This window comes from Sturnus vulgaris, chromosome 7, assembly GCF_052056855.1.
Source record: "Sturnus vulgaris isolate bStuVul1 chromosome 7, bStuVul1.hap1, whole genome shotgun sequence".
NCBI classification, from domain to species: Eukaryota; Metazoa; Chordata; class Aves; order Passeriformes; family Sturnidae; genus Sturnus; species Sturnus vulgaris.
In genome coordinates, this window is record NC_142249.1 from 13677792 (window position 1) to 13696545 (window position 18754).

General features: G+C 41.6%; 1 protein-coding gene across 1 annotated transcript in view; it reads left to right on the forward strand.

Annotated features, from left to right (window-relative positions):
* PLCL1 (phospholipase C like 1 (inactive)) overlaps positions 1 to 18754 on the forward strand; it is a 181802-nt gene that overhangs the window by 137724 nt on the left and 25324 nt on the right. The window contains exons 2-4 of the mRNA XM_014879407.2: positions 3499 to 5970; positions 8152 to 8355; positions 17940 to 18015. Of these exons, the coding sequence (XP_014734893.2) occupies positions 3499 to 5970; positions 8152 to 8355; positions 17940 to 18015 (2752 nt within the window). The remainder of the gene's footprint in view (positions 1 to 3498; positions 5971 to 8151; positions 8356 to 17939; positions 18016 to 18754) is intronic.

Here is an 18754-nt window from a genome sequence, read left to right on the forward strand (position 1 = left end):
CATTTTCACATTGATGTAGATTTCTCTTTTTTAGCAAATACCATCCTTTCTTTTTCATTTTTCACTGCCACAATAAATTCAGTTCCATCAGTACAAGTGACTGAGGGTAAAGGGTAGTCCTAGGCCAGTTACTGCCCTGTTACCTAGGCAAGATCAATTTTGGTGACTTTAGCATCTTGGAGAAAGACTTTCCAGCTCCAAATTCAGGGCCACATCTCATTGTGCTTTGTGATTGCATTGGTTAATGAAGAGGAACAAGTGCTCTTGCATGGGTGAACACTGAGGAGAGGTTTTTTGATAACTTGCAGTGCGAATGTTCTTGGCAGGTAGCACAAGAAAGCATTTTTCCAATTTATCCATGCAAGATACTGGCAGCTTTTAGTTTGCTAGTGACTGTACTTGTTCCTGTTCTTAGTACCCAGTAAAATGGAGCAGCAGTTTAGCCACTGGAGACACTGCAGCACAGTATTCTTAGCCTTGTTTTAGAAGATCAATCTGTTGAAATTGGATTAAGGTAGAGATTTAAAGAAAGCAATAGCTACACTAAAATTAGAACACAAATTCTGGAGTCTCAGTTGAATAAGCATAAGATCAGTGAGGAGGTACAGGGTGTTGAAACTCCCCAGGCATTGATGTGAGTGGGGCTCAGTGGTGGGAGGACACTTGTTGAAGAAAACACTCCTCTGCTCCCCAGGGTGGTCGCTGGGGATCTGGAGGTATGTGGCCTGGCTAAACCATGGTGTCAGGATGCAGAGTTGTTTGTTCAAGCATTTAGGAGTGTGGTAATGCCAAGGTGAGTGCCTGGGCTGCCAGGCTGAGAAGACAGCACTGGAGCTTACAGAAACACCTTTTTACTTTTCGCAAGACTGGAATAATTAACTTTGTGGTAATTAAAATGAAACTCTCACGTTATATCTAAAGTTACAGCTGTCACTTTGGAAGACTGAGTATGCTCCTCGTCTGGGGAGACCAAGAGGGGAATAGCTGATGCAATAATAAGCTCAGTTAACAATTGTGCTTTTGTAGGGTTTGTGTGTATTGTACATTAGATGGAGGACATTGTTAGTATCAGTTAAAATAATCCCATCAGTGTCAATAATACTTAAATCTTGTTAATTGTAGGCAATTAGTCTGTGGATCAGGCTTGAACTCTGTTCAGTTGATGGAAAGATATGGGGAAGTCCTACTCTGACATGAAGTTCTGTTCCCTTCATACCACTAAGATGTTCCTTACATACCACTAAGTATAAAACCAGACGTACCTATCAAAAATAAAAGCAGGTAGAGAAGTCACAGAGGATAAACTAATCCCCACCAAAATCCCTGAGGGGTTAAGACTGAGTGTTAAAAGAAAACTTTTGTTGTTTGTCCATGAGGTCAATTAGATTTTTTTTCCCCTACCTGAATACCTGAAAAATGGCTGATTAATTCTCTGACTTACTTTGATCAAAAGACACGGGTATCTTGGAACTAAAAATAAATGTCTTTTCTTTTTTTGCAGAAAATAAAGTATTTACATAACATTCGTGCCTCCCTAGATAAGACAAAATATCAGACCTGTAGATAAATCAGATAGGCTGCCCTGATGAGATTTCCAGGTCTCTTCCTGAGGAACCTCTGTCAAGGAATGAATCACTGCAGATTCCGAGGCCATTAATACATCTAACTATATGAGAAAAAGAATCCTAATTAGTCATCAATCTTAAATCTAAATATTGTTCCTGTAAACATAAGGAAATAAAAAAGTAGAAACCCTTCTAAAACCCATGGAGTAATCTGCTACATGTGTTTGTATTCATTAGCATTTACTGCCTGAAGATTTTCGTAGCTAAAGCTGTGTATTAAAACACAGTATGTTAATGCAGGAAGAGTATATTTCAGCATAAAACTGTAATTTAAAAAGTAGCTGACCTGAGGCATTCACTTCGTTGGCTTTCTTCCTGTTTCTTTGAGACCCATTCTTATAATAAGTACTAAATCAATGGCAAGAGTAATTATTCTTGTCAGTAGAAGTCTCTGTACTAATGAGAAATCTTTGTCACAAGAAGTTTAGAGGTCTTAATTTTGTTCCCAGTAAATCTCATGCCTTTAAATTCAGTAGTTAGGGGCCTGGGGGTTTGGAAATATTTTGGATGTTATTGAGTAAAATGGGTGAATGACAACAGCAATCTGTAGAAACATTCATACTGACTAATTTGCTGAGAGTATCTATACAGACGTGCAAATGAAGAGTAGAGAGATTCCTATGGGCACCAAAACTGCTGCTCTGTGGCTTGGGGAGCTACACAAGGTCCTGCTCAGACAGTGCAGAGCATCAAAGGACAGAGATGGGTGGATGGAGGGCCCTGCTAGAACAGGGCTTGTATGCAGGATTTGCAGAGGAGTATGCCCTGAGGGAGGTGGAATGACACAGCAGATAAACTGCAGCTGAGAGGAAGCAGCTGCTGGGGTAGGGAAGGGAAGTCCAGGCTGCAGAGGGTTTGGGGAGTCAGGGGTTTTGGTCTCAAAGCAGATCCCTAAGGGCTGTTGGGAAGCTGGTGCTTGGTGCACATCTGATATCTGGGCCTGAGGCAGCAGGGTGGAGGACTGAGTGCTTAGCCCCAGCATCAACGTTTCCTTGCCTTGGGGCTCCTTTTCCCTTCAGCTGATGTCCCTTCAACAACAGAAGGCAGAGAACTAAGGAAGTATTGCTAGTGGCTAGGGAAATAGGAGGGAAAACAATTTAACAAGTCTTTCACAATTAATTACAGTCTTGAGTGATGTTTTAAAAATATTTTTGGAAGCCTGTTGGATAGTTTACATACTAATAGGGTAGATGGAAATCACGCAGAGAAAATAATGATTTATACTTTATAATTATTATGAGATGTTTTGAATTGATAATATGCAGGGAGAGATTCAAATTTAGTTGCTGCACTAACATTACAGACAGCTTTGCAGGCAGCTGGATTTATATCCAGCAGCAGGAAGTATTTGATACTGAGAAGACAATCACATGTCTGGCTGAGTATTTTCACAAGAGGAGTTAGAATATATATCCTAAGGACAAAGGCTTTGGATTTATTGTCTGGCAGTCCGTTTTCCTGCAGTGCTTTGTAGTTGTTGTACACAGAAATGACCAGAATAACTACTTTTCCAAACAAATAGGGAGACAAGAGTGTGATATATCTGCTTTGGAACTGGACATAACGTATACAACTGGATACTGCCTCCTCACAGCTGTAGAAAGTTGCTGAGATCTAGAAGACAGTTTAATAGCTGCAAATGTCACTCATGAAAACTTGCTATCTCTAATGCCACAGTTAATCAAGTCACTACAGCTCAGTATATTTTATAGCTCAGTAGGGAACTGCACCATGGGAAGGAATAAGATGTTGTGTTTTGAGGTTCAGAAGAACATGAATTTTCTTTACATAAATCTACCTTTTTTATTATTTATGCACTCGTGGAATGGCCAAAGAAAACCTGCTAATTTTTTTAAATGTAATTATTCCACAGGATCCTTCAAACCAAAAATGTGGAAGAAAGAAAACAGTGTCCTTCAGCAGCATGCCATCAGAGAAGAAAATAAGCAGTGCCAGCGACTGTATCAGCTTTATGCAGGCTGGGTGTGAATTGAAGAAAGTTCGTCCAAATTCCCGGATTTATAATCGTTTTTTTACTCTGGATCCTGACCTGCAGGCTCTTCGCTGGGAGCCTTCCAAGAAGGATCTGGACAAAGCCAAGCTTGATATTTCTGCTATAAAAGAAATCAGACTAGGGAAGAACACAGAAACATTTAGGAATAATGGACTTGCAGATCAGATTTCTGAGGACTGTGCACTGTCGATCATTCATGGTGAGAACTATGAGTCCCTTGACTTGGTTGCCAATTCAGCTGATGTGGCCAATATTTGGGTATCAGGATTAAGGTACTTAGTTTCTCGTAGCAAACAACCCCTGGACTTGATGGAAAGCAGCCATAATACTCCACGGTTTGCCTGGTTAAAAACTGTATTCGAAGCAGCAGATGTTGATGGCAATGGCATAATGTTAGAAGATACAGCTGTGGAGCTAATAAAGAAGCTTAACCCCACCTTGAAGGAATCAAAGATTAGATTAAAATTTAAGGAAATTCAGAAGAGCAAAGAGAAACTGACAACACGAGTAACAAAAGAAGAGTTTTGTGAAGCTTTCAGTGAACTTTGCACAAGACCTGAAGTGTATTTCTTACTTGTGCAGATATCCAAAAACAAAGAGTACCTGGATGCCAATGACCTCATGCTGTTTTTAGAGGCTGAGCAAGGAGTGACCCACATAACAGAAGAAATGTGTCTGGATATTATACGTAGGTATGAGCTTTCTGAAGAAGGGCGATTGAAAGGTTTTCTTGCCATTGATGGATTTACTCAATACTTACTGTCCTCAGAATGTGATATTTTTGACCCAGAGCACAAAAAAATAGTCCAAGACATGACACAGCCTTTGTCACATTACTACATCAATGCATCCCACAATACATATCTAATAGAAGACCAGCTCAGAGGGCCAGCTGATATCAATGGTTATGTCAGAGCTTTAAAGATGAGCTGCCGGAGTATTGAGCTGGACGTCTGTGACGGCCCAGATAATGAACCCATTATTTGTAACCGCAACAATGTGACATCGCCACTTGCCTTTCGAAATGTCATCGAAGTTATAAACAAATTGGCCTTCTTTGCCTCAGAATACCCTCTTATTCTATGCTTGGGGAACCACTGCTCTGTACAGCAGCAGAAGGTGATGGTGCAACACATGAAAAGAATCTTTGGAAACAAACTGTACACAGAGGCACCTTTATCCTCAGAAGCCTACCTCCCATCACCTGAGAAACTGAAAATGAAGATCATTGTGAAGGGGAAGAAACTGCCCTGTGACCAGGATGTATTAGAAGGAGAGGTCACAGATGAAGATGAAGAGGCCGAAATATCCCGAAGGCTGTCAGAGGACTTCTCAAGGGAACCGAAGCTGATCTGGCTCTGCAGGGAGTTGTCTGACTTGGTGTCCCTATGCAAATCTATCCAGTACAAAGACTTTGAGACATCTATGAAATCTCAAAATTATTGGGAAATGTGCTCCTTCAGTGAGGCAGAAGCCAGTCGGATTGCAAATGAATACCCTGAAGATTTTGTTAACTACAACAAAAAATTTCTATCCAGGGTGTACCCAAGTGCTATGAGGATAGACTCCAGTAACTTGAATCCTCAAGATTTTTGGAACTGTGGTTGCCAGATAGTGGCAATGAACTATCAGACACCGGGGCCCATGATGGACCTACACACTGGTTGGTTTCTACAGAATGGGGGTTGTGGGTACGTTCTCAGGCCCTCAGTGATGCGTGACGAAGTGTCTTACTTCAGCGCAAATACCAAGGGTATTGTTCCGGGGGTCTCCCCCCAGGTTCTACATGTCAAAATTATCAGTGGTCAGAATTTTCCAAAGCCCAAGGGTGCATGTGCAAAAGGGGATGTCATAGACCCCTATGTCTGCATAGAAATACATGGGATTCCTGCAGACTGCACCGAGCAAAGAACTAAAACTGTGCAGCAAAACAGTGATAACCCTATTTTTGATGAAAGCTTTGAGTTCCAGATCAACCTACCGGAGCTGGCCATGATCCGCTTTGTTGTTTTGGATGATGACTACATTGGGGATGAGTTCATAGGACAGTACACCATCCCACTGGAGTGCTTACAGCCTGGATACAGGCACATCCCACTGCGCTCTTTTGTTGGTGATATCATGGAGCACGTTACCCTCTTTGTTCACATTGCAATAACCAACCGAAGTGGAGGTGGGAAGGCACAGAAGCGCAGCCTCTCAGTCAGGATAGGGAAGAAAGCAAGGGAGTACACCATGCTGAGGAACACTGGTCTCAAGATTATCGATGACATCTTTAAGCTGGCAGTGCATCCATTGAGAGAAGCTACTGACATGAGAGAAAATATGCAGGTATGAGACTGCCAGTATGTGTGTTGGTGTGTCCTGAATGTGGAAGTGAAAAGTCATGGTGCTAGGGTAGGCTTGCTAAAGCTGGTGGAAGCTGATGAAACTTCAGACCCACAGCTCTTGTCAACCGTTGAATGGATATTGGCAGGCTGATAGTTACAGGTGCTAGCTAGTCAGCAAATACAGGATTAGGCAGAAATGTTTTAAAAATCAGTATGCCCTCTCCAAACATGTTTTAATGGTTGATTTTTTTTTTCCCTGAGAAAGCATAATTGAAGGCACATTTGTGTCCCCTGCCTCTGGTCCCAAATACTGTATTTCCTGTTGATTCTAGAAAGCATCAACAAGCTTTTGGTTTGCTAATTGAGTGAGGGTTATGCACTTAACTTTCTTTGGTTGAGTATAAGAAGCAGTCAGTGGATGTGTCATTAAGGTCTTGTGGTACACCAAAGAAACCCACTGTGCAAAGAGCAGCATGTTTTCCCAAATATGTGTTGCCATTGTTTGCCCCAGGGCTGCAGATGTTCAACACAGGCACTAAATGCCACTTGGATTGCAGTTTCCTCTCCCTGGTGAATAGCTGTTTTGTCTTGGCTGGTTGAGGGCTGGCACAGACACCAGTGCCATGTCTTGGCTCAGAGGGTCCCCTGGCACTGTGTCTCTGCACCCGTGCTGCTGCATGCAGCAGAGCCTGCTGTGGCCAGCAGCATCAGGGCTCAGGTGCACAGCACTGTCACAAGTGCTTGGGTTAGACCTTGGTGGTTGGCAGGATGTGAAGTGGCAGCAAAGCCAAACAAGAATGTCCCCAGTGCTCTCTTCTGTGGTGGGAGCGACTGGGGGTTGATTAAAGGACAGCTCAATTCAGAGCTTCAGGCACTGCCTAGAAACAAAACTGAGTAGCATTAAACAATGAGTTTTCCTTAATAAATAGCTGTAATCAGCTGTGGCTTTCTCCTTGGTAAAGATACAGAAACAGTTCAATTTTTTTCTCTCAAAAACAGGAAAAAAAGGTGTAGCACTTCATTGACCCCACTCTTCTGGATGGAGTCTAAAGCAAATGAAATGTTGACAGCTGGAAAAGTTTACAAAATGACATAAGCTTTAAATCACTCTCAAAGGAATAGTCTCAGCATATTTTTAAGAATGAGAAACTCTTCCCAGCCTTTCCTTTCCTTCAGGCCTTGAAAGTGACTAGTTCGAACTGCTGACTCCACCTTCTGTCTAGGTCAGGCACTATATATGAACTATATAAATGAAAAGACTCTGCATTTGACTCAGAAACAGTATTAATGTGCCTTCCAAGCAGAAGTTCAGTAAAAGATCATGCTCTGGGGAGTGCTGTGTAAAGACACAGTTTTGGATTTAACTGCATGCTCTCATATTTAATTAATGAGACAAAAATGAGCCAGGCATTGTCTGGAAAAAAACAACAATCAGAGTTGTGGGAAGAACATTTGCAAAGTATGGATTGTTATAATACTCCTACTTGGGTTTTGTCCATCTTGGTCACTCCTTGTACAACTCAAGAAACTAAAGGATGGGTGGGTGTCAGCTATATATCCTCTGATCTGATAAATAAATCAATCCTGGCATTTCAGTTTGGTTTGACCTGTATATCCGGTATTGATTTTCTTGCGTGTGACCTATGAAGGGGAAAGAGTGTTTGTGTTTCTTTATGATGTGATAATGTAAGGCTGAAAACAAAGTGAGTTTTTCCTGCTTGCCTTTCCCATGGGAAATACAAGGTCTGTCAAACTTGTTCTTGCTGGAGGATGATAATGATGGGAGAACAAAGTGATTACAGCATCAAAAGCGATTGGAGTCTAAACAGTTGGGAAGAGAAAAGTGTTTTAGGCTGATGGCTTAATATGCTGAGGACCAGAACTTGTCCCTGTTAGTGCTGGATTTGCAATGCAAAGTAGCTGAAGAGCTGGCAGTTGGAATGCTTGAGCCTGGGAGAAAGCTGGAGCTGGTGCTAGGCTTCGGGACAGAGAATGGGGCTGGCGGGGAATTCCTGTGTGAGATGGAATCCTATGGTCCATGGAGGGCCCGGGGATGGCGATCAGTGGGATAGCACTGCCTCCCATGAGAGGGGAGAAGAAAGGGCTGTCAAGGTGATGGCAGGCAGCGGGGACTGAGTGGTGAGTGGTCACAGGTGCTGAAGCGTTTGTGTCCCTTCCCCAGAACGCCATGGTGTCGGTGAAGGAGCTGTGTGGGCTGCCGCCCATCGCCAGCCTCAAGCAGTGCATCCTGACCCTGTCCTCACGCCTCGTCAGCAGCGACAACACGCCCTCGGTGGCCCTCTGCATGAAGGACACCTTTCCTTACCTGGAGCCTCTGGGCACCGTGCCCGACGTGCAGAAAAAGGTCCTGGCAGCCTACGAGCTGGTAAGCACTTCAGCACCGCTAGCCCTGCCTTTCCCCGCTGCTGTCAATGGGGCAGGCTGTGCCCGCTGGCTTTCACACGCCCAAATGTTCCAGTTAAATAAACAAGCCTCTTCAAGTGACTTGGGCTCTGCAAAGTTGGTCTTTAATCCCCACAATGCCTGCCACACTGGGCTTTTTGTTGTTGTTTCCTTTTTTGAACACATTTGTAGCTAGCGCAGGTTGGCATTTGAAGAGGACTTTGTTTACAAAACTAGTGCCAATTCAGCCTGTACTGGCACTGCCCTTGTCCTTGGGAAGCAGCAAGATTGGTGTGCTGCCCTTTGCTGGCCTCCCCACAGTAGAGCACAAGGCCAGTGGATGGGGAGCTGCAGCATGGGATTTCCCAGGCAAAGCTGCACCCTCCCTTTCCCTACGCTTTGCAGCAGCACTGTCAAGTACTGCCCCTGTCCCTGTCAGATGAAGTCATTGTTGGTCTTGGGGAGGGCGAGGCAGAGTTAGAAAGGAAGGTTAAAATGCCCATTTTCTTGTACGGGGAAAGAGAGGTCGGTACAGTACAAGAACGCTTACACAAATATAGAGATACAAACTGGAATCATTCCAGATGAGTGCTGCTGCTTGTTGTATGACATATGTCACTGCTGTGGGTGACTGAGCAACAGCTGTGCGTGACTTCCAGCAGCAGAAGTTGCTGCCACGCTGTGCCTCTTGGGCCATGGGGGTGCCCTGCTGCTTCCCAACCTTTTTGGCAGTCTGCAGCAACCGATAGCAAGATGCACAGTTCTGCCAAGCCTGACTTAAGTACTTCACTGTGGCAGCCAGACTCGATCACGACTCACGTTCAGAGCACAGCAGTTTTTTTCTGCAGCTTGTGTTCATAAGGAATAAAATGGGGAATAATGCTGGAAGTATCGAATTGCTTCCAGAGACCCTGATGTATTGCAAAGAGTGATTGCAGCTTAGACCAACTATTCAATCTGCCAAAGGCCCACCTCCTTCCCATCTCATTTTTTGCCTTTATAATGCACTTTTCAAGGGAAAATAAGCTTATGGGGTTGGGGAAGACACTGATGTTGATTAAAACAGAAACACTAAAAGTACTCTGAAATAACCCACAGGTTTCTTCCAGAATAGTTTCTATTACTTGGAAGTAAGTAAGTTATGGTAATAAAATGCCAGCTGTAACAATACCAGAACAAGGATTTGCAAATCCAGTTGATTGCCTTATTTTAGATGTAACCTCTCTGGGATAGATTTGTTACATGGTCTCATGTCTTTCTGAAAGAGCAAATACCACATAAGTAAGAGATTTTTCTGTCTTTGGGGGCCTGCTTAATGGAGTTTTACCAAAATGAATGTGTCATGTCTTATCTCTGTAATTATATACTGAAGAGTACACATGGGACTTTTCAAGGCCTTCTTGTACTTTGGAAACAGTTTTTCAATTTAAATAAGTGAAAGGCCTCTTTTGGATGTAGTCAGAAACACTTGTATAACTGTTTTAAATAATGATTGTTCTCACATTTGTCTCTGATGGGGGAAGATGTAACTGGAATGTCAAGAGAGCGTGCAAACAGTTTAAAATCAGAGAGAGAGAGAGAAGGGAGTTGTGCCTTGCCTATGTAAGGATAGATTTGAGATATAATTCTGTTAAGAAGAACATTATATTTTTTTTTTTGCCCACTTTGGCTGTGACTGCCTCTTACCTTGCTAAAACTATTTGCTTCTGAAAAAGAAAGCTGGATTTAATAAGTGGTTTTGCTGCATTTTGGATGTTTGCCTTCTGAGACAATGCCAGCAGCAGAATATTGAAATCTATTTAGCCTTATCTGTGTTTGAATAAATGAACTGTTTCTATCAATCTTGGTATTTGAAATCACAGTGTGGGAAGGGGTTTGCATTTTGAATGTTGACAAGGGGCTTCTCTTTGCTGTACAATGACTTCATATTATGACTTCAGGGTATATTTCTTTTTAATATTTTTGTGCAAATGAGAGCACAAGGAGATGTTGGTGGAAAGCAATATAAAATATTTTAGCTTATTTATTGATTTTAATTCAAGATATACTACAGTTCAGCCTTTCATATTGTTGATAAATATGGCTCAAGAAACTGGATCCACAAGTGCTTGCTGCATGTCTCTTCACTTCAAAGCACTTTTCTAATGAAGAGGCCTAAGAGCATTTCTAAATGCATAAAATAAAATCTGTTTATATTGGCCTGTCCCTTGTATGAACAGGCTATACTTCTTAATTCCTTTTACAGTAAAATGGAAAAAGTTTGAGCCTAAATCTCATAGTGTGACTGCAGGTCTGCCTTGCTTACTGGGCCCCACAGCAAAGGGCACTTGAGTACTGGGCAAACGCTTCCTCACCACCTCTGAAAACACTACATGTGCCACATTCTTTAAAAAGCCTACTTTGAAAATAATTTCTGATAAAAGCAGCCCTAATGTATTTGATTTTTTCCCCCTTACAGAAAATTGCCAACTGAACATACATTTTTATTTTACCGTGGAAAGTATAGACTCTGCCTGTGTGCTTAATGGGGCATAAACAGGGCTGAGGGTCCAGGGAAATGGAGGTGCAAATGCTCAGAGACCTGCCACAATGATCTGGAAAAACAATTAACTGTCTGTTCCCTCCTGCTCAGCCTTTGTCAGCTGTGAGATAGACAAAGACCCGTTTGTGCAGTTTGTTTGTTTTTTCCTGGGCAATTAATTTTACCATTGTGCTCTGCATTAAATATTTTCTTTTGAGAGAGACCTTTTTAGAATAAAATTTAATGTGCTTTGTTTAAGGAACCGGAACAAGTTGTCAGGACTGTGTTTCTCTCATTTTATGGTGGCATTGCAGTGGTTTAGTGGAACTGTGCTGTTGGCCAAGTCTCACATAGGAAGAGGCTTCACTGATAATGCTGGGTTGTATAGGAGTTTCTGCAGAGGAGAGCAGGGAAGAGGATTTGCCAAAATCAAGAAAATAAGGTGGACTGTTGAAAGACACAGACGTTTTTGAAAAGTGTGTCAATGATCAGAAATACAGTATAGAATAGCTAATTTCAATTTATAGCATTATTTGATTCCATACATGGTGTAATGAATGGATTCTGGTCATGCTGTCATTGCTTCCCACACACACATCCTAGGATAGTGTACCCTGCCACTTTTAGAGTTGTTCTTCAGAGCTTTCCTTTCCTGTGAGGAAGGGCTCTCACTCTGCCTCTCTACCTGTGTGCTCCCCCTGGTCTGTGTTTGCTCAGGTGGGCAGCATGTACAGCGTGCCTCACAACCTGTCAAATTTTAATGCTGGTGTTCTTTGATCACACCTAAAAAAGGAGCTACTCCATGTGAAGAGAAGGGATGGGGCCCAGCTGGACCTGACAGATGGTTGAATTATTCATTGCAAACAGTTATCCTGTGAAGTTAGGATTTTTTTTTGGTTGAGAATTGTTTGGAAACAGATTGTGGTTACTGTATCTGCATGATATATTCATGTGCTGATGCAAGCATGCATGAACTCGGGGATACTTGTGCACTTTGCATTTCAGTTATTTGTTAAGCATTATTTTTCTCCAAGGTCAAATGATTGAATAATTTGAAAATCAAAAGCAATAAACAAGTGATAATAAATGTTCTTGCTTTTATCTAATTTCCTGGCTCATGTGCATACAGAAATTTTTATAAGAAAGAGATGTCCAAGTTATCTTTATGTTTTCAAATCATAAATAACAAGAAGCGTAAAAAAAAGATTGAACAATGAAGCAATTTGTTATATAAACTCACACTGACATTAATATTTTTCTCTGTATTCAGGCCTGATCTTGCCATGTTGAAGCACACAGTTTCAACAGAAGGACAGGGTGGCTGCAGGTGCTGTGAGAGGTGGCAGGGTAGTTAAGAACATCTTGGCCAATATGGAAATGGATTGGGGATTGTTGAGAGGAGAAGAAGCATGTATGAGGTTACTAGGAAATAAGTAGAGGTGCATTTCATGTCAGTGGTTTTGTTGACATGGGAATTGGTCTGTGCATGCTAGCAGAGCTCTGCTGAGGTGTGTGTATGAGCTGAACTGCTCTTTGTCTGCTGTTCTTTCACATTCAGTCTTTTTGGGCTCGTCATGGTGCAGGCATGACTACGTTCCCAAGAAGAAAGTCCTTCTCTCCAGTTATTATGTAAATACAAGATGACTAAGTAGATTTTTGTGAGCTTTTTCACTGAAATTCATACCTCAGCTGGGATAGAGTCATCCCCAGAGTAACATTTTTCACAATTCTCTAAGCAGCTGAAGACAAGGGATATTGCAGAGCATCCACTGCCAAAGAAGTGTCATAATGCACTGACGTCAAACACAGTCCAGCACACGGACATTTTCTTGAATTTGTATTTGTTTTAAAGAGTTTTCCATCCGAAATTGGACAGAGACTGAGAAAGTAAATTTCTTTTTCCCCTTCTTATTAAGGAAAGTCCTGTTTCTTTTTCTGCTTCTTACAGTTCTCTCACGAACTACACTCAAAATTTCTTGCTCTGATTGCCCATGTCCATTAGTCACTTTAAAACAGAACCAGAAAAGAGTAAAATCAGAACTTCCCTTAGAGAAGGAAGTTCCAGTTGGGTACTTTAGTTACACTGTTTTAGCACAAGTGTATTGAAGACTGACCTCCTCCCTCTCTCTCTCTCTCTTCCTCCATTGCTCCTGTTGTTCTGTAGAGGACTGGTCTTCATGCACAGATCACACCCAACAACAAAGATTCTGTATTTTCCCAGAAATATTTCTAGCTGAAAACATGAAGTTGGAATTTAAGGTGAATTTTATGCAGTTTCTTCTCCAGTTTGTGTCAATAAGGTATTTCAGATGTTTCCAGCTCATGTAACCATCCTTGATAGCTGTTTCTCATGCTGGGCTGTTGCAGGAAGAGACTCAGATACCGAAATCCAGCTTGAAATATATTGGGACAGAGATAAGGTGAGGGACAGAATGGTGGCCAGCAGCATTCTTTCCCATGGCCTGGCACTGCATACCCATCTTGCTTCTCTTGCAAAACTTGCACACAAAACACACAATTGATGGCCTGGTTGTTTCTTGTCCCAAATGTGTACAAGAAATACTCAATGCTAATGGGAATTCTCTTCAAATTTTCATGAGCTCAGTTTGCTCTTCAGCTGTTTTTTGAATTGGTTGTGTTTTTGTAACCTTTTTTATTTTTCATTGAAAGTGGGTTTGGTTTGTTTTTTAGGGTTTTTTGTGGTTTTGTTTTTGTAACCAGGCAAAACTCTTCATTGTCAATTGAAAGGCATAGAAAACTGGGACAATGGCCATGAGGAGACACCTAAGAGAAAAGTTTCCTTTTAGTCTGATGTTCAGTCAATTTCTGTTCTAAACTTTGGAGTATTTTATGAGAGGTTTCCTTGAACTGTCTCTTTTTTCTCATTTATCTTTTCAGCAGGAGCAGTACTTTAATTTACCACCAGGAGCTTTTGAATCTTATTTTGTCTTTTTTTGGTGAGACTGCTGTGTTAATTTCCTCTCTCTTTTTCAGTTTATAGAATAATTCACAATGGAAAGAAGAAATTGGTCTTTAGCATAAGAGTTCATTAAAGTAAAAAGAAGATTATTTTGATCAGTTTGTACTGATCCTGTTATTAAACTGCCCTTAATACAGGCAATAAATAACCCTGTTAATTTCATTTGAGTAACATGATGCCTTCAGCATTAAGATATTTTAAATTTCATTTAAAATTTATTTAGTTCAGCAGAAGCGATAAAGTAAAGAATTGTTCTTTGTGTGAAGCACTGGGATTTAAATTTTGATATTTCATGTTATTCTTAGAAACTGGAGTGAGACAGGTCAGTTATATTTTCAACCCTTGGTCTGTTTTGCTTTCTGTGGGTCTCATATACTGGATAAGGTGAGAACTCCTGGGTTCCTATGCTGTTTTTGAGAATCCACCACGATTGTTATAGAGAGCTGCAGGTGGATTGAGATGAATCAAGTTTATACTTCTCTCTATCAGAATCGGGTTTTGTGTGCTTTCATTCTTGTTTTTGTCCAATTTCCCCTTTACCCCTCCAGTTATGTTAAACACATCAATCAGTAAAGTTCATCACCTTCTTTCTGACATGGGAAGTGCAAATTGTCCCAAGAAATCCTGCAGCTTCAGCAACTGATAAAAATTTCCTCCGTCTAAGTGGATGCAAATACCAACATCCATCCTCTGAAGGTTGCTTTTCAGTAAATGTCACTTGGATGCTAATCCCTTGAAGCTCAGCATTCAGGAGTTAACACACTCTGGTGGAACACAGGAGTCCTGAGGGAGCAGGACATCTCTTGCTCTGTGAGAGTCACTCCTGGAAGCGAGCTGCCATTTGGGAGCTGACATTAAACAGCATCCTGATGGGCTCCAGCCAGATGGCTGGGACTACACAGCTGCCTGGAGGGCTGCTCAGTGCAGACCTCAGCAGAGGAAAGGTGCATGGAAATTCATGCTGCGAACATCACAAAGGTCACTCTTCACTTTTGAGATAGGTTGGTGAGTTTCAATGTGTTACTGGCAAAAGTAGGCTTGAAAATTTCAGGCTATCCTGTGATTATGGGGTTACCTTCCCAGCAGAAAATCTCACAGCCTTCTATGTTGTGTTTTTAGGGTTTCTGGTTTTTGTCACTTCTAAAAGAAGTCGGTGACATCCTCGATGGCATTTGGAAAAGCAAGGAATGATTCAGACTGGGACTCATGGACTCATTTCAAAACTAGTGACAAAAAAAGAAAAAGTGTATCTAGATGCCATGACCCTATGCTGTAACTTTATTCCTGGACAGCAGTTACTTGCCTGTTGTACTCTTATCTGTTTGAATCAGTTTGTTCTTCCAAGTGAACACCCTTGTGAAGTCCTTGCCCTATGCTATTGTTGCCATCTTTTACAGCAGCATTAGGAAGTAGGATTTTGTGCCCTCTGAAACGGCACATGCAGCTCTTGTTGGGGGCAGAATCTGGCCTGTCATGTACAGATGGAGGGTCCTGCACACTGTGTTGTTGGAGGTGGTAAAGGTGCCATAGACCAGTCAAAATCTTATAGCTGGCTTGGGTCCTATTATTTCTATCTAGTGCATAATTTCCTAGAATGTATGAGGGAGGATGCCAGTTGATGAACTGAGGTTGTCCCTTAACCCCAGTCATTGAGCTGAGGAACTGATACCACACTCAGGATTTGTTGTGGTACAAAAGCTGCTTATTTTTGTCAAGATTACTGCTGAGCAGGAAGATGGGAACAGGTTAAGTTCTGCTACATGATCTGTTTTTAATTGTTTGTTCTTGCTGAGCTGAGAGCAGTGAGACTTTGATGTCAGCATCAAAGGAGTGGAGGGTTGCTCTACCTACTCTGCAGTAAGGGAAAATTGACATCCTAGTGCTACTTTGCTGTTAAAAAATGAATATAATACCTTCATGTCTGAGAATCCTTAAACAGGCATACCAGAAACTCCTGGGAATGGCTCCAGTAGCTGCATGATTCTCGAGGCTGCTTCTTGTGTGTGTGGTGGGATAATTACCTTTGGTTGTGTATATATGTATGTGTGTACGTATGCATGTGTATATATAAAAACAAGTCACACTCTGCTTGAGGGATGTGAGCATAGGAGAGTCTGACACATTGCATGTCCTTACCTGCAGCTGACCTCATGGGGCAAACCTTGCTGCTGGGTTGGAAGTGCAGGCACAGACCCAGTGATGGCTGCATGGGGTGCAGGAGCCATGGAGATGCTGGGATCACCTGGCTGGACTGGGCAGTGCAGGCACTGCCTCATGGCTCTGCATGTGCTAGAAGTGCACGTTTGGCCTCTGGCTGTGTCGTCAGTGACTTGCAGGATTTTTGGGACTCGTGCTGTCTTCACTGCTCAGACCAACCTTCGGCATTGGTTGTTGTCAGCTGAATGGATTCTTCAGCACAAAAGGATAATGTGCTGTGGTACGGAAAAGCCAGAGTGGGTAGAAATTTTCATTCCTTTCTAGATGACAAGTGAAAATATCAAAGAGGAAAAAAAAATCAGTGTGATGCATGAACAAGTAAGTAGTAGGAATGAAAGGCAAAGGACACTATCGAAAGCAATTTAAATATCCACTGGGCATGTTCTGTTAAAAAACAATTTTCACTCTCTAGGTACATCAGGATTTTTCACTCTGCCTGTGAAGCTGATAATGGATTTTGTTTTCCATGTGTTCTTCTTTATATCAAAGGAAAGGCGTAGGTATTTTTATTAAATACAACCGTAGTACATTTAATTAGAAATAAAAATAGGATGAGGAGAAAAAATTTGGATCTAAATTTCTCCAGAATTTGGAAGTTTGAGTGTGACAAGTGGAAGCATCTCTCATTCCTTGTGTCTAATTAAAAACAGTAAGATGTGCTAATTAGCAAGTGTTAATTTATTACTGTTATGCTGGCTTCCACTAAAACCATCGTAACCTACTACTTGGGTTTTCATATTTGGTGTATTTGAAAGTAGGGAGGCTTTTAGCAGTTGCTGCATTTTGGCAAATGGGCAGGTGGAGAAGACTTCTGTAATTTCAGGGTGTAACTTTAGGCAGTCACTGTTGAGTTTGCTTCATTTGTAATTGGCAGTGCTCCTGTGCTGTTCGGGTTTGATGGAGGTTTGTGGTGAGCATCCCGGGACAGTGAGGCACAGTTTGTTATACAGCATGTTCCTGCCTTCCTTAGCAGGTGTATGTACCACCTTTTGCAATTTCACAAAACAGAGCAATGGAACAATATTCTTATTTGCCTGGGCTTCTGAGAGGTTTTGGAGGCTTGTTGCCATCAAAGGAGAAGAGTATTTGCATGTAGGGAGGCTCAGGAAACTTGTCAGGTAATGGAGCCTTCATTTGTTTGCTGTTAATGGGCTATTCTAGGAAGATGTCTAAACAGGGAAATCTCTTGAAACGTGTGAGTAGGCTTCTTGAAACTGCTGGTTTTGATTTCTTTGGTTTTAGGTGGATTTTTTTGTTTCGTTTTGATTTTTTTGTGTTGCTGTTTCTTCTGTTAAGCTTCAACAGAAATATTGAGGATAGGATAGAATTTGGATCTCAGTTTCTCAGAGGAGAAACTCAAGAAATACTATAGGTGTCTGAACTGTTGTATAGAATAAAATCCAGCACAGGCTTAAATGCCTCTGGAAATCAGCTCTATTCATGACTTGGTAACATTTTCAATAACCACCTATGTCGAGTACTATACTTACTTCTCCATTTAAGAAAATACCAGTTAGAAAGGACTTAGTTGAACATAGGATGAAGTTTATCTGCTACATCTGTTTTCTTCTGAAATCACTTGTGTTTCCTTCATATTGTTTGCATTGGTGTCTCACGGATGTAGAACAGCTGTTCATTAACTTTTGGTGCAAAAAATCTTCAAAGCAACTGATACTTAGCTTGATATGGATCTGGGAGTCCCCCATAGGAAGGAAGGAAAGATCCAATATTTATCATAATGCTCTCAGAGCAGACCTCCTCTCCAGTTTCAATCCTTTCTGTACTTTCTGTGTGTTAGATGTTGCAGAAAACCCTAGTAATGCTGATTTCTTTTTTTCTTTTTTGACAGATGATTCAAGAGAGCAGGGTTCTTATTGAGACGGCAGACACCACTCATGACAAGATTGTTCAGTGCCAGAAAGCAGGTAATCCATCTATATTGAGCAGCTCTGGGTGGAAGATGGGAAATAACGTGCCATAATTTATTTACTAGTTTGTGACTAATGTAGCATTTTTCACCTGGATGTAAGTGAGCATTCTGGTCTTTCTCTGGCATTCTCTACCCTCCTGAAGGCTCATCTTTCAATAGCAATGCAGGTATGGGATCAGACAAATATATTCAGCTTTCACCTTAGAAGCTATTTCTCCATCTGCTCTACAGCTCTGAACTGTCTGACAGCATTTAAATTAGTCAAATGAACCAAAAAGGCATTAAAAAGCAGGGGGTGAGAAGGCATGGTGCCTTTACTGAGTGCATTCTCTAGCTTGGTTGTTCCTTTGAACACAGAGCAGGCAAGAGGTTTCTATACCCACAGGACAACAATTATAAATACTATTGCTTCTGATAGGCATTTTTGGATTTGGCATGTGATGCAGGCTACAGCCGTTTGCTTCTATTAAATGTAAATAATGAATGAAACTGTTATTTTGTAGTTAATACTTTAATTCATCTTTTTAATTAGGAGAAACTGTAGCTGTTTCAACAGTAGCATTTAACTGATTTCATGTGGTGCAAGAGTAGGATGGAACCTAGTCTCTGGCCTTTAGCCATGCTGGCATTATGGTAGCAAAGGGACAAGAGGCAAGTGGCCATGTCTGGCTGGAGGTCCTGGGCCTCATCATTGTGACATGCCTTGAGTTCTGTGTATCTGCAGAAGCAGTGTA